Source organism: Macrosteles quadrilineatus, unplaced genomic scaffold, assembly GCF_028750875.1.
Source record: "Macrosteles quadrilineatus isolate MER2022 unplaced genomic scaffold, UCM_ALF_1.0 Scaffold_2__2_contigs__length_208266976, whole genome shotgun sequence".
NCBI lineage: Eukaryota > Metazoa > Arthropoda > Insecta > Hemiptera > Cicadellidae > Macrosteles > Macrosteles quadrilineatus.
In genome coordinates, this window is record NW_026542595.1 from 1,517,209 (window position 1) to 1,536,874 (window position 19,666).

The 19,666-nt window shown below is 37.6% G+C and overlaps 1 protein-coding gene across 2 annotated transcripts in view; it reads right to left on the minus strand.

The window, feature by feature from the left end:
• Positions 1-19,666, minus strand: part of LOC128987784 (tRNA (uracil-5-)-methyltransferase homolog B-like) — a 114,507-nt gene that overhangs the window by 25,282 nt on the left and 69,559 nt on the right. For both annotated transcript variants that reach the window (XM_054408803.1, XM_054408804.1), the window contains one exon: positions 8,166-8,415. In XM_054408803.1, coding sequence (XP_054264778.1) covers positions 8,166-8,415 — 250 coding nt within the window. The remainder of the gene's footprint in view (positions 1-8,165; positions 8,416-19,666) is intronic.

Sequence of the window (19,666 nt, forward strand, 5' to 3'; positions counted from 1 at the left end):
ACAACAGTGAAGATGCATCTCTACGTCACAGTCAGCAAGCAGCTCCTCTCCAAATATCCAACCCTCACCAAGTTCCACGTCAAATTGATGAATCAATTCAGTTTCAACATCCTCCTATGGCCTTGATATGTACTTCAAATGATTTTAAATGTTTTTGCTGCCATACAAATCACAAAATATACAGTTGCCCTGTCTTTAATAGTAAAACCCCTCAAGAAAGGCTTAAAGTTGTACGCGACTTAAAACGCTGCACAAATTGCCTTGGTAAACACTTTGCTAAACGCTGCAAGTCGACTAATACTTGTAAGACCTGTTTGAAACTTCATCACACACTCCTTCATTTTTTGAAGTCTACTAAGCCTATGGCTGATAACAGAAATCACTCCAACCAAGAACAAAAAGAAGCAATATCAAACTCAAAACTTTTTAAACTGACAGCTGTAACTCCTGGCCATTTTCTTATCAGCTCTTCTCTGACAACTGTTCCTGACCCAACAAAGATCTCACCTCTTATTGATAATTTACCTCAAGACATCACCCAAAGCCTATGCTGCCGTTGGAGTCAAGAATATTTTAAGACCCCTCATCAGCGTTGGTACTATTTTATTTTATTTGGTACCAGCTATTTTATTTGGTACCATCGGAAAGAAAAACTCATAAAGTTTCATTTACATTGGTTTGGGTACATATAAGCTGTTTGTCAAGTCAATTGTTGTAAGAGTTGTGTAATGGCTGAATTTGAAGGCAGGAAAGCTTTTTGCCAGTTGGAATATTACATTAACCAATCTGTTATTAGTGTGCAACGACACTTTAGAACCAGGTTAAACGACTATCCTCCTAGTAACCACTATATTGGCAAGTGACACTTGAAATTTTAGAGAAATGGCTGCATTTGAATGTTACTTGTAGTAGGGCTGAACTTAACAATGTGCTGCCTGATATATGGAACGAGCTCGGTGGTCCGAATAATGACACACCCCTGAACTGGCCTACAAGATCTCCGGACATCACCCCCTGATTTTTTTCTTGTGGGGTTACATCAAAGATAAGGCGTACACACTGACCATTATCAGATAGCATACTTGAGATCCAGCAACGGATTACCAATGCTATCGAAACAATAGACCTAGACACACTTTAAGTCTAGCAAGAGCTTGACTACATTATTGACATGTATCGTACCACAAGGGGTTCCCGTATCGAGCATTTACAGTTCTGTGTATCTGTGTCAAAACTTGTTGAGTTTTTCAAAAGTTGTAACCATTTTATTTTTCCGTATAACAAATAAAACTATATTTCATGTATGTATGAAATCATGAACATCATTTGTAATAACCCCTATGTAGCCTACTTGTTAAACTAATTCTATTTAAATAGGAAATAAATGTGATATTTTTATGGAGGCATTTTAGTGTAAATCCAATCAGGTTAATAGAAATTCACTTAGTCTGCAGGTTTGCTGCGGCGGGGGTATTTGAGCTATAGCTGTTTGAAAAAAAACGTGTTTTGTCGTTTTTAGATGTCCGCCATTTTGGATTGTTGAGGCGGGGTCAAAAATTTGAAAATCGGTCTTTTGCATAATTCGCCGTTAATTAAAGATCCCATACAGTAGACTCCCTCTTATCCGGACACCTTTTAACCGGACATCTGTTTAACCGGACTACACTTGGCGGAAATGACATCTCTTTAACCGGACAACTTTTATCAGCACATTGGTTTAACCGGACTAGATTGGCAGGAAGTGGGCAGTACTGAAACAACTGTTCTCGTGGGAGAGATTTGAGACCAGATATCACGTGACTGAATACAATGCTCTCCTAAATTTAAGTTGAATATCACAGTAAACGGTCCGTTTTAACAAGTGTTTGGGGACGTAGGTTTAACCGGGAAAACCGTTATCCGGACTGGCCTCGGTCCCGAGGGGTCCGGATAAGAGGGAGTCTACTGTACTACAATACTACCAAATTTCAAGTCTCTAGCACGTCTTTAAACAAATCAAATGAGCATACCGAAGTCTTAAAATTTCAATGTTATTCGCCATAAGAATAACATGGGGCTCGTAATAGTGGTCAAATCCTTTCAAATTTTGACATTAAAAGTAAGTTTTGGGGGTCAAGGAGTAAAGCTATGAAAAAACACGTAGTGTGTAAAATTTTAAGTAAACTAAGGAGAATACAAAGCAATAATAATATTTGCAAAAGGGAATTATTTAGGTATGGAAAAATAGCAAAAACCGTTAAAAATTTGAAGGAAATTTACCAAATTTTGAAAGTAGGGCGTTTATTGAAGGTTAAGGCAGTGCGATTTTCGAAAAAAGCTTAATAGTGTCTTGTAGAAAATTTAATTCGGAACCTACGATTTTCCCTCAAATCGTTTCTAGCTCTTACCGTCTTCGAGCTATAGCCGTTTGAAAAAAAAACCTGTTTTGTTGTTTCAGAGGTCCGCCATTTTGGATTTGTGGGAGGGTTAAAAATTGAAAATGGGACTTTTGCAAATTTCCTCGTTAATTTAAGATACCAATCTACGTTACTGCCAAATTTCCAAGTCTCTAGCACGTTTCTAAACGATTCAGATGATCATAACAAAGTCAATTCAATGTTATTCTCGATGAGAATAACATGGGGCTCGTAAGAACTTTAAAATTTTGACTTTAAAATTAAGTTTCAGGGGTCAAGGAGTAAAGTTACGAAAAAACATCGTTGAGTAAAATTTTAAGTAAAGTAAGGATAATACAAAGCAATAATAATGTTTGCAAAAAAAATTATTTAAGTATGAAAAAATAGCGCAAACCAGAAAAAAATTTGAAAGAAATTTACCAAATTTAAATTTTGAAGGTAGGGCGTTTTAAGGGGGGTTAAGGAGTGTATTCGGAAAACGCCTAAGAGGGTTTTGTAGAAAATTTAATTCCCGTTCATGAAAATTCTTTCAAATCTTTTCTAGCTCTTACCGTTTTCGAGCTATAGGCGTTTTGTCGTTTTTAGAGGTCCGCCATTTTGAATTTTTAGGGTGGTTAACACGTTCGCTACTGCAATAGTACGAAATTTTCCATTCACATGGACCAGCGACGCACATATGCGACGGCCGGTTCCCACCCATGGACTGCATATATGCGACGGCTTGTCACATTAAAATAGACTGCCGACGCATATTTGCGTCGGGGTTCTAATGTTATTAAAATGCTTATATCTTTGTAGTGGTCTATTTGAAGGCACTGAATTCGAATTCCCTGCAGTGGTCTACAGAGATGTCTGACGCACAACTGCGTCGCTTGGTCTGTGGATATGATGATTGGTGACGTCATATAATAGTTGGAAAAACTGGTCTTTACTTTTCTGCATCACTGTATGTATGTATGCAGTATGTATGCTGCATTATCCTATGTAGCTTTTATATTTGTCCAGTTATAAACTGTTCTTGAATAATCTGTTTATTTCTTTACTTACTTTCATCTTAAAACACAAAAAAATGAACTGTCGCATATATGCGACGTTTAGTCTATTTCAAGAAAACTATGATAATTTTCATTATTGTCTTCGCTGTAGACCGGGCGTCGCAAATATGCGACATTACAAAAGGTTATAAAAATTACAAATAAACAAGAATAATTTATTTACAAACACCATTGTAGCGTATTACAATGTAAATGATCGCTGTTTTACAGGTTTTCGCCCGTGGTCTGTGTGTACTGTTATCCAAGTGACAGTCGGTCTATGTGTAAGATTCAAAAGTATAATATGCGACATTACAAAAGGTTATAAAAATTACAAATAAACAAGAATAATTTATTTACAAACACCATTGTAGCGTATTACAATGTAAATGATCGCTGTTTTACAGGTTTTTGCCCGTGGTCTGTGTGTACTGTTATCCAAGTGACAGTCGGTCTATGTGTAAGATTCAAATGTATACCTCGGTCTGTGGCAATGACCGCGGCGTCGCATATATGCGACGCTCAGTAGCAAGCGTGTTCAAATTTGAAAATGGGACTTTTGCAAAACTCACCGTTAATGTAAGATCCCATACGACAATTAGGGATGGACGGGTCCCGAAATTTCGGGAATTTTTCGGGAAAAAAATATTCCCGATTATCGGGACGGGATTACATTTGACTCGGGAATTTTTTGGGACGGGATTTGGTCCGATCGTCGGCGATTTTTCCGCTTCGCGAGTGCCGATAACGCCGTTATTGCGAGCGATAGGTCCGCGAACGCAGGAGACGAAGTCATTTCGACGATCACGCCGTGACCGCGGAGTCATAACGACGATCGCGCCGTGGCCGCGATTATTGGACCGACAATCGCACCGTGACCGTGGAGTCATAACGACGATCGCGCCGTGGCCGCGATTATTGGACCGACGATTGCACCGTGACCGCGAGTCATAACGACGATCGGGCTGTGACCGCGGAGTCATACCGACTGACCGCGGAGTCATAACGACGATCGCGCCGCGACCGCAAAGTCATACCGACGATCGCGCTGTGACCATGAGTCATACCGACGATCACGCCGTGACCGCGAGTCATACCGACGATCACGCCGTGACCGCGAGTCATACCGACGATCGCGCCGTGACCGCGGAGTCATACCGACGATCGCGCCGTGACCATGGAGTCCTACCGACGATCGCGCCGTGACCGCGAGTCATACCGACGATCGCGCCGTGACCGCGAGTCATACCGACGATAACCCCGTGACCGTGGAGTTATATCGACGATCGCGCCGTGACCGCGAGTCATATCGAAGATCGCGCCGTGACCGCGAGTCATGCCGACGATCGCGCTGTGACCGCGAGTCATACCGACGATCGCGCCGTGACCGCCGTGACCGCGAGTCATACCGACGATCGCGCTGTGACCGCGAGTCATACCGACGATCGCGCCGTGACTGCGAGTCATACCGACGATCGCGCTGTGACCGCGAGTCATACCGACGATCGCGCCGTGACTGCGAGTCATACCGACGATAACCCCGTGACCGCGGAGTTATATCGACGATCGCGCCGTGACCGCGGAGTCCTACTGACGTTCGCGCCGTTACCGCGGAGTCATACCGACGATCGCGCCGTGACCGTGGAGTCCTACCGACGATCGCGCCGAGACCGCGAGTCATACCGACGATCGCGCCGTGACCGTGGAGTCCTACCGACGATTGCGCCGTGACCGCGAGTCATACCGACGATCGCGCCGTGACCGTGGAGTCCTACCGACGATTGCGCCGTGACCGCGAGTCATACCGACGATCGCGCCGTGACCGCGAGTCATACCGACGATGGCGCCGTGACCGCGAGTCATATCGACGATCGCGCCGTGACCGCGGAGTCCTACCGACGTTCGCGCCGTTACCGCGGAGTCATACCGACGATCGCGCCGTGACCGCGAGTCATGACGACGATCGCGCCGTGACCATGGAGTCCTACCTACGATCGCGCCGTGACCGCGAGTCATACCGACGATCGCGCCGTGATCGTGAGTCATGACGACGATCGCGCCGTGACTGTGAGTCATACAGACGATCACCCCGTGACCCGCGAGTCACAAGTTACTATAGGTACCTCTAAATTGTTACCCATTTTTTGGTTTCTATAGATCAGTGCCACAAATGGTAAAAATTGATTTCGTATGTGTTTTTTGGTAACTGCAAAACAGTACTTTCTTTTTATGCACAGAAAAAAATCCCGTCCCGTCCCGTCCCGAAAATCGGGAAGGAAATAAAAATCCCGTCCCGTCCCGAACTAAAAATTCAATCCCGTCCATCCCTAACGACAATACTACCAAGTTTCAAGTCTCTAGCACGTTTCTAAGTGGTTCAGATGAGCATACCAAAGTTGGAATTTTTCAATGTCATTTCCCATAAGAATAACATTGGGGGGGGGGGAAATTCTTAAAAAAGGGGGGGGATAAAATAAAAAAATGCAACTTTTCAGAATTTTCCCGGGGTTTTGGTACCAAGACTGACAATCGTGCCAAATTTCAACTCCCTAGCACTTCTAGAAGTGGTCTAGAATTTGTATCCCCAGTGAGTGAGTCAGTGAGTCAGTTACACATCGGGCTGTATAGTTAATTAGAATAGCTCAGTTTAGCAATTCTACTAGCCTAACTTTGAGTATTGGTAACAAATTTAGTTATTTTAAGTTATGTATTATACCATAAACCCCATGTAAATACCCAACTTTTAAAGCCAGATTCGTTACATTCGGTCGAGAAATAACTGAGATACGGCCAAAACAGTATGCTTCGGAAAAACTCTACGAGTAACCTCAATAATACACTGTTTTGGCCTTCCATACAGATTTAACATTAAAACCTAAGGTTTTTTTACCATATACTCCTACCATTTGTTGGTTACAACAGATGTACCAGGTTTTACACTGCAACTTACCATGGAATAACTTTAACTACTATTATTGAGGCTTGAAAATGATAAAAACTTACACTCTACCATAAGAAATCTACTCTCAAAGTGGCAGATACTTCTACAGTGTTGTTTTATCAACACATTTATATAGTCTAGTCCTTTTCAGACCTGTATACATTACAATTCAATCTCTAGAAGTCCCTCTTATCTATTAATAGAGGTATATATACAAGTATTTTAGTCAGTTTTTGCTCTCAAATTTGTTATATGCTTGACCATCTCAAATTCTGTAACCGATGGCAGTAGATTATATCTGTTTACATTTACACACTCTATACACTACATCAGACTGGTATACGCACTTTAAATTCCCAGAAAATTACTCTTTACACAACAATTTAAGCGTTAAAAAGTTGAATTCTTGTGAAACTCTATTGAACCAAGATGTGATTTATCTCTTTATCTATTTCCCATCTCACTGGACTGAACAGACTGTTGAAGCGTGAAGAGAAAAACAGTTTGAAATTTTTGTAGGTTTTGAATCAGCATTTGACATTTGTTTTAGATTTCTGTTGTTTGCTAAATTGGGGGAACTGAGACTGCACACCTAGTTATGAGTACCGTTTACACGCTAAATGATTTCAAAAACAGCTCCAACAATTTCCTCTAAATTGTTAGAAATATTTTAGTTTTTGGCTGAAAACAATATTTATGCTAGGCTCTGTTTTAGGAATTTTTTTATTGTTATTTCATTTTTCATGCCATATTTTTTTGAGCATCCTTAAAACATCAATGAAAATTTCACACACGCTCAAATCTCGTGACTTTGGAACCCCAGCATATCGCAGAAACTAGAAATAGCCCTTTCAATGAATATAATACACACAACGGCCATTGAATCCTGAGTTGTAAGCACGTTGGATCTTGTTCAAAATAAACAAAGGTATTCTTACGTAGGCTTTTGCGGCCGGTGTCATAAGAGTTCATGGTGTTTTTCGGTGTCAACCGTGTCGTCACTACCAAACTCGCCAGACGTTTCGCCCTTACTATGAAGAGGCATCCTCAGTGGCTAGGCTGAGACTGTCTGACGCCGAAAAACACAATGAACTCTTAAAACAAAGGTATTAATTACGTAAGCCATTAACACCCCTGTTTTTTGTGAGGTTTATTTTTGACATTTTGCGTCAAAATTTTGGGCGACTGGGAAGTCGCAGAACGTTGGGAGAGGGCTAAAATTAAAGGTCTCGACTCGACCCCGTGACGGCGCGAAAAATAGTGAAATTCCCAAAATTTTAACACAAAATTAGATATAACGTAAAACGTTCTCTATAAGAATAGCATTGGAAGCCATTTACTGCTGATTTTTGTGAACTTTAATAGTTAAATACAGCTGATCGTTATTTATCATTAAGCCAGTAAGCAATATTAAATTTGGATTACTCATTTGCCAGTCAATTCTGCAATGTACTGTATACTATATAAAATGAGGGATAACGTTACCTATAATAATTATGACTTTTAGTTATGTCTTAGAAAGTTTGACTATTCGCGACAAAAACCATCACGTGTATGCTATCCACTAAAAAAAAAACCTCTGATTCCTGAGTGTTGGTTACCCTGTATATTGTATATTTATTTAATCAACCATGTTAATAAGATATGATTGTACTCATAACAGACACAAGATTTAGGACCCAACAATTTAGGGTTTTGAGTTTGAGATTTGGAATAGACAGTTGTTGGATAGTTCAAATCATGTCCCATATGTGGGACTTGGCAGGCTATTACTGACTGATACGCCATCCTTACTTTGGCAAACATCATGCCCATGCCACCAGAGCCACAACACAGGTCCAGCACTGTAGTGTCAGTGTCTACTCCTGCCAGCTCCTTGACAGCCTTGTAGAGCTCCTCGGCTCCCCACGTGTTATTTTGGAAGTAGAAGTTGGGGTCGATCTCCAGCTTGAGGTCCAGCAACTGCTCTTCGATGTGAGTCTCTCCCCACAGCAGTTCTAGCTGGCCCTGCGGCCGCTTGGCCTTGTGACCTCCACCCAGCGTTCTGTAAAAATCACAAGTAAATACCACATTGCAGTCTAATAAAAAAGATACCCCCGCCACAGCAAACCTGCAGACTAAGCAAATTTCAATTTGTGAGATTGAATTTTAACAAAAATATTTCTTTCAACTTGTCATATTTCAGATTTATTCCCTACTAGCTGTTGAACCCATGCTTTGCAACAGGAATAGGACATGAAATAGAAACATTTTGATCTTTACGTGTATTGTTAAAATAGTTACACATCCGCCAACAATTTTAGACACAAAATTCAACCTTTATAGAAACGTTTATGGCTTTTAAATCTGGTAAGTAGTGGAAACCGCTAGGGATGGGCGAGTAGTGTTTTTTTGAGTCGAGTCGAGTAGAGTCGAGTAATTAGCCCTAATACTCGAGTATCGAGTCGAGTCGAGTAGTTCACGAGAAAATAAAAAATTTTATTTTACATACCTATATTCCATCTTCATTTTTACGAACAAAGCATTTCTCAATTCACCAAAAATAGACCTGGTTAAAAACTTTTATACCATATAAAAAACACAATATGTATGTGTATCAAACTTATATTTTGGTGTTAAAGGTTTATTATTAATTGCAAAAGAAATTGCAAAAATATGGAACTAAGTGTTTATTTTAAAATAGGCCTACTGTAAATGTTTGAATTTGACTAAAGCATGAGATCTAATAAAGTTTCCTCTAATTTATAAATAGGCTTATAAGTATTTATCTAAGTAATTTCTCAGTTTTTATATTTATTTGAAATTCCATGAAATTGTCTTAGTTAACTCATTAGTTTATAATTTTTTTTTTAATTACGTTTTAGCCTACATCTTGGTCTACAAATACTCTTTGTAAGGTAAGTTTTTTTCCCCCAAGTGAGTAAAAACTAACTTCCTATATAATGACATTTTCTCACTAATTATATATCTTCAAAATTTGTTTAACTATGAAAAAGTCACCAAGTCTAGCTGAAAACATAATCATAAATGAGGATATTTTTGAAATACAGAATAACTAATCAAACAAAATTTTTAACACTTTTATTTCTCAACTTTTTTTCCTTGAAAATGTCAACAGTTTTTCACTTATTTTTAATAAAGATTATCATCACTTATAATTGTTTTAAAGAAGTCCAGATGTGTGAACTTGAAGAGCAGACAAGAGACATACGTCACTACCACAAAAACTCTTCTCTACAGTGAATGAATGAACTGTTTATTGTGTGAAGCCCCACCCACCGTCTAACGGGACATGGGGGAGGAAAAGAGAACGTTTGGCAGAATTTGCCCTTGTTCTAAAGCCTGGTTCACATGCCCTCCCTCACCCTCGGCCTCAGTGGCTTGCAGATTTCTATTACACAAGAGTGTTAAATTATTTTGAAATACTGTAAATGTTTGAATTTGACTATGACGAGATCTAATAAAGTTTCCTCTAATTTATAAATAGGCTTAACTTTTTAAGTATTAATCTAAGTCATTTGTCAGTTTTTGTATTTCTTTTTAAAAGCAATTGCAGTTATACATTAAAAAAATTACAAACATCTTGGCCTACAAATACATTTTGTTAGGAGAGTCTTTTCTCTAGTGAGTAAAAACGATCGTGGTCAAGGAATGAACTGTGCTAAAACAGCACATTGTCAATGTTTACAAAAGTATTTTGACTGAAACCCTGGTATTTTTTAAAGACATTGCATAATAGCCTATGTCGACGTCTGTGGAGAAAAGTATGGCAACAGATAGGTTTTACTTTTAGCCTACAATAAAGATTATGTTTTGGGACTAAAATCTCCAAAAGACCAAAAGAGTGCTTTTAACAAACATTTCATAGTTTTATTTAGTAACAAAAGTGTTTGACTATGTTCCCGATTATACCAAGAACAAGGTTCGGCAGAGTGGATTCACTGTGAACCGGCCTGCCTGGCCCTTATGCACGACGTCACTATAACCTCCGTGTAGAGGTGTCAACAATGGATCGGAACAATCGAAGTTTTGAACCTGTCTGTAACCTAGTTTTTTATACTTAAATACTCATTATTTATAAACAAACACGTCCTACATATCGGATCTCGAATCACGATATTTATCGATACCCTTTCCACCCACAATAAAACATTAAACGATATCAAAGCAATCGTCATTTGCTCCATTGAAACACGAAAGTTGATTGGCTGACATGGTAGTGCACTGACGCCTCCTGCCCAATGAGAACTGTTGTTACATACTTTTATTGTCAACATTCACCAATCGTTTTAACATTACAAAATCAAGGCTTATAATATTTTTCAATAAATACATTATGTTATAGAAGCACATAAAACTTCACTAAACTCTTTAATCAGGTAGATAGTACAGATCAAAATATGGATCTACTTTTTGGCGCAATATAAAACAAGCCTAACCATACGATGATGTTAAAGTTTAATGGTTGAATATAATTTTTCTAATGATGCGTATAATGCAGGGATTATTAAACTGAAAATTTCGACGTGTTTAGGTTATTTATTTTGTACTAAAAATAAAAATAATACGTCTAAATGTCTGACTTATTGATACAGACATTGTTTAGTATAATTAATTTCGTGTTGGCAGGACATTCGCGCGCCGGTTGTCTCTTGAGTTGAGTCTGACATCTTGAAATGTAGATTCGTAGATTGTGTTGTGCAATGCTGAAGCTAAACAATGTCACCGGCACCAGTTTCTAAGTTGGCTATGAATATTGTTAACCGTGATGACAAAACTAATACTGTAGCTATACAGTAAATAAATGTTAAAATAAAATATTTATCCCTGTCGGATGTCGGTATCATCGGAATCGACTTTTGACAATCGAGTCTTGGTACCGATACCAATGTCCAAGTATCGGTGGTATCGATGACGATAATCGAATCATCCCTTTTTACTAGTAGAGCTGTATCGTGACGTAATCGATGCATCGGGATTTTGATGCATGCTGGATCGAATCGGGATTCGATGCATCGCACTCGCACACCTACACCACTGCCGACCTATCACCCAGTGTCAGCTCAGCTGTCGGCGCTGTCGCTGTCAGTGAAATGGATAACGCAAGCGATGTCTAGGTTGCCGATTATTAGTAGGCCTAGTATGTCAATATTTAAAGGGGTTAAGGGATTAAATAAAACTCAAAGATTTTCCTTTCTTACTATTTATTTGTCAAATATCAATGAAAATAACTAAATCGGCTTAACGTCTACTACTCGACTCGAGTCACGAGTATCTTTAACTACTCGACTCGACTGTCGAGTATTGCCAACTACTCGAGTAATTACTCGTCAGTCGAGTACTCGCCCACCCCTAGAAACCGCCATTTTGGTTTTCGTTTTCATTAATCTTGCGTAGGCTAATATGAGAAAAACTTTTTTGAATAACATTTTCACATACATGATTTACCTTGATCTCCCTTTTTCTTTATCCCATATTTCCTTTATTTTCGACATTTTGAATTTCAATCTTGAATTTCCAAAGCTACTTATTCTTTAATTTAAATGAACAACAATTCTTTGCCAATATTTTAAACGAGTAAGGGAGGTTTTTACTTTTTACCCAGTAGTACATCCTAGTGATACCAGGGTGGCAGAGTGACTGGTGAAGTGCAAAAAGCTTGTCATCACAATTTATGTTTGTGACAAAGCTGTCTGTATTCATGTACAAGACAGTTTTTACCCCGAGTGTTTGTCTCTTGATGGAAATAACTTATATGGCAAGGCCATGTCTCAGTGTTTGTCTCTTGATGCAAATAACGGACGCGTTGCAGAAAGTCAACAGTCCCGGAAGGTCAAATAATTTATACCTGTGCCGCTAGGTCAAAAACTACAATGTTTGCAGTGTCTGTAGATCAAAAATCCCAGTAAGTCAAATAATACAGTCCGTGCTAAAAACGTAGTCTATGTTAAAGCGGACGCGTTGCAGAAAGTCAACAGTCCCGGAAGGTCAAATAATTTATACCTGTGCCGCTAGGTCAAAAACTACAATGTTTGCAGTGTCTGTAGATCAAAAATCCCAGAAAGTCAAATAGTACAGTCCGGGCTAAAAGCTTAGTCTATGTTAAAGCAATTGACTTATTGGGAATTTGACCTAATGCAACAGCAGTTTTAATATAACGAAATAAGATAAAATATAAGTTCAGTTTCGCTGAGTCAACAGTGCCGGAAGGTCAAAAGTATAATCTGTTAAAAACAACGATAGTCCTCTCGACGCATGACTTCAATAATTTCGTGTTTTGGTGTACTTAAAGTTGTGCTAAAATTTTGAAATTTGGCACAGAGCTTCTTGGTTAGTCCTTCTCGATGACTATTTTGTTTGAACTTTAAACTATTTACCGATCTAATTAAAAAAAAATGATTTGTATGGTGAAATAGTTTTAAATCGTGATTTCTAACATGAAAAAGTTAGCATGCGAGATTTTTTTTGTTTTTGGGTTAGAGAGGTTTTGTCTGTGGCAAAGTTGTAGCCAAAAGTGTGATGCGTAAAATATATTTTTTTGAATTTTTTACAATCAGTGGTTCAGTAGATAACTTGGGTTGAAGAAGACGGCAAATTTAGCATTTCGCAACGCATGGAAAGAACTACATCGTACGATGCGACTGCTGAGTGGACTTTTAATTTACAGTTCTAAGGACAAGAAAAAGATGAATATACAGATTACCAGTACATTCATATTATTTATAAAACATCTTTCTGTATTACCAGCTTACATTTTTCACTTATATTAATAAGAATACATCATAAACAGTGTGTTAAAAATAAGCGGAGAGATACTTAACCTAGTAATTCCTTGGGTCAAAATAAACAGAAAATGAAGGATAACATTTTCCAAAATCGTTTCGTTAACCAGATATCCGCCATTTTGTATTTTTTACATACAAATATTTAGCCTATCTTTACACTTTTCCAACCGATGTTTATGAAACTTGGTATGTATGTTAAGGTGAGAGACCCATGTTATAAAAAAAGATTCATCTCAAACGATTCACCCTAAAATTTCAAAATTTAACACTTAACTACAATATAATATAGTTTACTACACCACAATATTTACGTATCACCATAAATCTTTAATAAAATAAGACGTTCACATTTTTAAAATCCAAAGTAAATCAATATAATCTTTCTTTTTAGAAAAATATAGTAAAAAAAATAAGGCGATGTTAAAATAACGACAGGCGAGTTTAGTACGTACGACGGGCCAACAGCTCGTGTATTTTTATAAATAAAACCTTTAATTTGATACCCACCAAACTTGACCTCTGCTACTATTAATTGACTGTATGGACTATTAATTAAAAGCTGTGTCTAAGGATTACGTCGGCCTTAGTCACTAACAGGACAACAAGATCGCCCATTCATCACACACTCAACTCCATTCATACTTGGCTTAAAATGCATACATTTGTATGGTCGCCATTTCAAAAACAGGTAAAATAGTATTAAAATTATATAAGAATTTTGTCTTAGCCTTTGTGGTCCATCCCCCTTAAGGGATAAAAAAGTGATAATAGCTCAAGACAGTAGATGTTTATGGCTATTATTGATATACCAAGTCTCACTACTTTATCTATATTGTTAAAAAAATATAGCAAATCCAGGACTTTTCAACTATACTGTATAACGCCAAAACGAAATTTTTCCGTTGAACTCCTCCGCATTTCTTAGGCGATTTTGACCATTCATGTCTCAAAGAAAGAGCGTGTCACGTACATTAGCAAACCAACCTTACATTTTTAAATCCCTTGGGCTCAGCCCCAGCGGCTCATGTTATGAACCCATGTTATGCCTATGAAGAACATATTGATTTTTTTATATTATGATCAGCCCAATTAATTGCTGTTATGCAGTTCAAGGAAATAATGTAGGTTACATTATTAACATGTTACTGATTTGTTTGAAATACTATATTTACTATTTCAATTTGGGTTTGCTGGATAATTTAATCCATTTTACCAAACAATGAGACGAACATGTAATGCACGAAATCAGGTGGTTCTTAAGTATGTGAAAAAATGTATCGCTATTCAAAAACAGACGAAAAACTTGTAAACATATTCTTGGCAACGGGTGTAACCATGTAACATGGCTACATTATCAATGACAAACGTGGACAACCTTATACGAGTGTGAGTAAGTCCGAAAACAACTCTAAAAAACAATAAGCAATAAATTGCAAGAACCGTTGCTTATATCATTGGGTATACACGTATCCACTGACGTGTATACTCAATGCTTATATCGAACTGTTATATGTACATCGTGAGTTGTTCCATTAGTTGTTCCATTTAGTTGTGTCCATTAGTATAATATTTTAGTTGACTCTTTAAGTCGGCGGAAATTGTGACTGTTATTACCCTTGAAATAATGTTTGTGTAGTACTTTGCAATCCTACCAATGCTTATATAATCATACAATTACAATTTTCTGGTTAGAATATGTCGCATAGAGTGGTGACTACTAGGGTGGCCCAAAAATTTCAAAATCATGTTACATTCCTAGGCACCCTCTCAATCTTTTACTTTACCTAATAGAAGATAATTGCCAAAGTTTCAGTGTTATAGGTTGAGTAGAAAGCAGTGCTCAAGAACCTTCAAATTTTAAGATTTTTGAATTTCAATCGGTTTTTCTAAAATTGATATTTTATTTTATTTTTTTGTTTCAGGTACTGAAATAGTGAAAGTTGTGTTGAATAAATACCAGTAAAGACTTATATAATTAATATAGAAAAAAATGTAAATATTTTTTAGTCAAAGCTATTTTGTTACAACCAAGAAAATGTGTAAAAAGTGAACCAAAGTTTGCATTGTTTAGAACTGTGATATTTCTGCGTAAATATGGCTTCCCACTCATCCACAACACGTAAAGCGGACAATGTATTTTTAATTGGAATCAGAGACCTGGAGCCATTAACTCGGATTAATCAACTACCCACTTTAAAGCAAGTTCTCCTCCGATTTCATTTCTTCCTAAATGAAAAAAAAGTCTGTAAGAAATGCAAGCCACTCAACCGTGGAAGAATTGATTTCGGTATGGCAAAAAGCTTCTATTCCAACTAGACTAATAAAACACTGTATTGACAAGATTGAGAAAGTACACACGGAATGGCTTTTGTTAAAAAAAAACAAAGCAAGAACCTCCGATGCCCAGAAGAAAAGACAAATATTGTTTGAAGAGCAGCTTGATAAGCTATTTGATATTGCTCACAATGAAGCACTGACTATGTGCAAATTAGATGAAGACAGGCAGTTCTTAATAGATCAAAGGACTGAAAGGAAAATGATCATCTCAACAGAAGATAAGGAATACACAAAGAAACAAGAAAGAATTTGTGAAAGAAAATTGAAAGAACAGAAGAGACTTGAAAAAGTTCAAGCAGGAACTACTTTGGTATTGGGGACTCCAACTGCTTCCAGTCAAATTTCAGATTATGATTCATCAGAAGATTCTGATCCAATGAAAGACTTATCAGTAGAAGAGCTGTATAAACCATCATCCTCAGCAACCCAGAAAAATAAAAGCGAATCCCGCCCACGCCCAGACTTGTCGTCTCCACCAATTGCAAAGAAAATTTTGTTTTCTCCTCACGTCATTAGTGCATTGGACCGCAATAAAGTATCTGATAGGGAAGCTTTAAGATTAATGGCTCCTATTGCAGCAGCCCTAGGTCATGACCCCAGAGAATTGCCACTCTCCCGGAGCACTATTCAACGTGAAAGGAAAGAAGCAAGACAAACTATATTTCAATCAATAAAGGAATCTACAGCTTTTGATGATCCAGTCATTGTACACTGGGATGGGAAAATTCTTCCTGATATTTTGGGAACTGATAAGGTTGATCGGTTGCCTGTCCTAGTGTCTTGTCCTGCTGATGGTAAAGATAAATTGCTTGGTGTACCAAAATTAGTTGGTGGTACTGGTGTAAATGCAGCTAATGCAGTTTACAAAAAGCTAACAGAATGGGACTTGGGTAAAAAGGTAGTAGGTATGTGTTTTGATACAACGTCTGTAAACACAGGATTGAAAAATGGAGCTTGTGTTTTGCTAGAGCACCAAGTTGAAGAAGAATTATTATGGCTGGCATGCAGACACCATGTTTTAGAGATTGTTCTCAGTAAAGTTTTTACGTTCTGCTTTGGTCCCTCCAGTTCACCCGATATACCTATATTCAAAAGATTCAAAGCAGCATGGCAATTTATAAGGCAAGACAGTTATCAGCCTTTGGGAAATATTCCTGGCAGTGAAGATCTCAAACAATCATCAGTTGATGTTCTCACGGTTGCCTTAAAAGGCAAGAATCAACCTCGAGATGACTACATGGAGTTAATTGAGCTGGCTTTACTTGCTTTGGGCCATACTCCAGCCAAAATCCATTGGAGAGCTCCTGGAGCAGTACACCATGCCCGTTGGATGGCTAAGCTGTTATATAGCATCAAAATCTACTTGTTTCGTGATGATAATGGTTTTGTGACAACACCAAGGGAGAAAGCTCAGCTTGAACGCTTTGTTAAGTTTGGAGTTCTCGTTTACGTTAAGTATTGGGTAGAGGCTCCTTTGGCTTCAAATGCTCCATGGTCAGACCTCTCTCTGTGGAATGACATGACAAAGTACAAAGATATTGATCCTGAAGTAGCTGAGATTGTTCAAAATGCTTTCAAATCTCATCTTTGGTACCTTTCCGATGAGTTGGTGGGTTTGAGTCTATTCTCAAAGAAGGTATCTGTCGAGGATAAGGTGGCAATCGTGGAAAAGATGACATGTGAGCCTGCTGACCGGAAAGTGAGAGGAAATGCTGCAATTTTAAATAAGAAAGCGAAAGCATGTTTGGCTGATTTTGCTTCAAAAAGATCATTGCAGTTATTTAAGAAGTTAGCAATTAATACCAGTTTTTTGACCAATCACCCAAATGAATGGAACAATGACCTTGAGTATATTAAAGGTCAAAACATCATCAGCAACCTTAAGGTTGTAAATGATTTGGCAGAAAGAGGAGTAAAGCTATTTGAAGAGTTTAACAAGCTGTTAACAAATGATGAAGGTGAAAAGCAGGTGCTCCTACAAGTCATAGAAGCGAACAGAAAGATGGTGCCAACACAGACTACAAAACGATCGATTGTCGATAGTTTGAAACCGTCATCGTCAAAGAATTGAGCGATCTTTTCAAGAAAATCATAACATTGTTCTATTGTATTCTTATATTATACACAAAATACATTCAATTTACTTATTTTTAGCTGATTGTACTTAATTCATAATATCCCTAAAAGTTCCGATTTTCAAGAATTTTACTTCATATAAAATATCTTTGAGCACTTCTTTCCAATCAGAATATCATCTTGAAACTTTGCAGGGTTACTATGGTTATTATAAGTAAAAATATGAGAGGGTGCCTAGATGTCTAAGTTAACTTTGAAAAATTGCCTTTATAATATGGGCCACCCTAGTGACTACTGTATCTTTTTGGTTTGCTTGTAAAACAGAATCAACAGAGATTTTCCATCGACTTAAACAATACGATACTCCCAAATTGTTCATTGCAATAACAAAATATCACACAGTTTGATTAATATTTGTGTGTAAACCACATACAGTACACCTTTATTCTATGTATTTTACCTTTTATTTTTCCAAGACTTTATAGAAAATCACGCATTACGTGATCAGTGAAGAAAGGCTGTATCCCATGTGTTTTATAGGTAAAGAAGACAAGGGCGGTCCTAGACATATATTTTGGGGGGGTCGCCGGGGGCCTGGGGGGTATGGAATACCCCCTAAAAAGGAGCGGGGTCCTGGGGTTCCCCCCGGGAAAAATATATAAATAAATAAATATAGGCTATACAGGGTGATCAACTCAAGGAGGCCACCATTGGGATATCGGAAACGGTAAGAATTAGAGAAAACTTAAAATGGAAGACATACCTTTACTTTTTGTGGCAGTTAAAAAAATGCTTTTAGTTTTTTGAAATTCAGCCGCCATTTTGGAAAAATTTGAAATTTCTTATCAAACACCCTATATTTTATCATATTTTCGGACATAATAGGCAATTTTAAAACTTTTTTATCCTTGACACTTTTTCGATAAACCCACTCGTTTAGGAGTTACAGCCTATGGAAAAATGACTTCCGGTGTACATATTACATCATGTAGCTCCTAAACAAGTAAGTTTATAGCAAAATGTGAAGAGTAAAAAAGTCTTACAATTGCATCCACATTCCAAAAAGACCATAAAATTCATTAAAAATATGAATTATATTAGGCCTATTAAAAAAATGGCGGCAAACTTGAAAAGTGGAAAACTGTTTATTTTATAGTCTTTATGGAATGTAGGTGCAATTCTATGACTAATTTACTTTTTGCAATTTTGCTCTAAACTTACTCGTTTAGGAGCTACATGATGTAAAATGTACACCGGAAGTAATTTTTCCATAGGCTGTACTCCTAAACGAGTGGGTTTATCGAAAAAGTGTCAAGGCTAAAAAAGTTGTTAAATTGCATATTCTATCCGATAACATGATAAAAAAACTAAAATCATATTTTTAACTGCCATAAAAAATAAAGGAATGTCCCCCATTTAATGGTTTCTCTAATTCTTACCGTTTCCAATTTCCCAATGGTGGGCCTCCTTGAGTTGATCACCTTGTATATATGAATTAGAACGGATGGTGTTTTTGGCCTCTTGGGACCTCAAAACGAAAAATTAAATCTGTCCCGGGTCCAGGTGTTACCATAAGTACTACGGTAATAGCTTATTCCCTATATGGGAAATTCGCCAAAAACCTAATAGTTATATGGAACAATATTACATTCAACCAGCTGTTAGTTAAAACAAATTATATGGGACTAAAACAAATCGATAATTACAAAGATTAATTTAAAAAATAATTTGAACATCCTACTATTTTACTATGCAAATTTAATTAATCTGCCATCCTCATACCTAAGAATTGAATGCATCAATGGTCAGCATTACACATAGTATAAATAAGTCAACTCTAAATATGTCTTTAAATTTGTTTCCAAATGCTGAATTTGTGTCACAAATGCTGAATGTTTACAGCTGTTATTTTAAGCAAATTATATTGTACTAAAAGCTGGCTTAGAAGGTTAGCGTCGGCTGCTAGACTTTTTAAAAATTAAAACTTAATTTCTAAAAAACTGGGACCCTTAATTATAATTATGGCTTTGACATTCCCTAGTTCTCAAAATTATCTTTCTTTCAACTCAAAAATAATGAAAGTCCGTCGACTGGTTT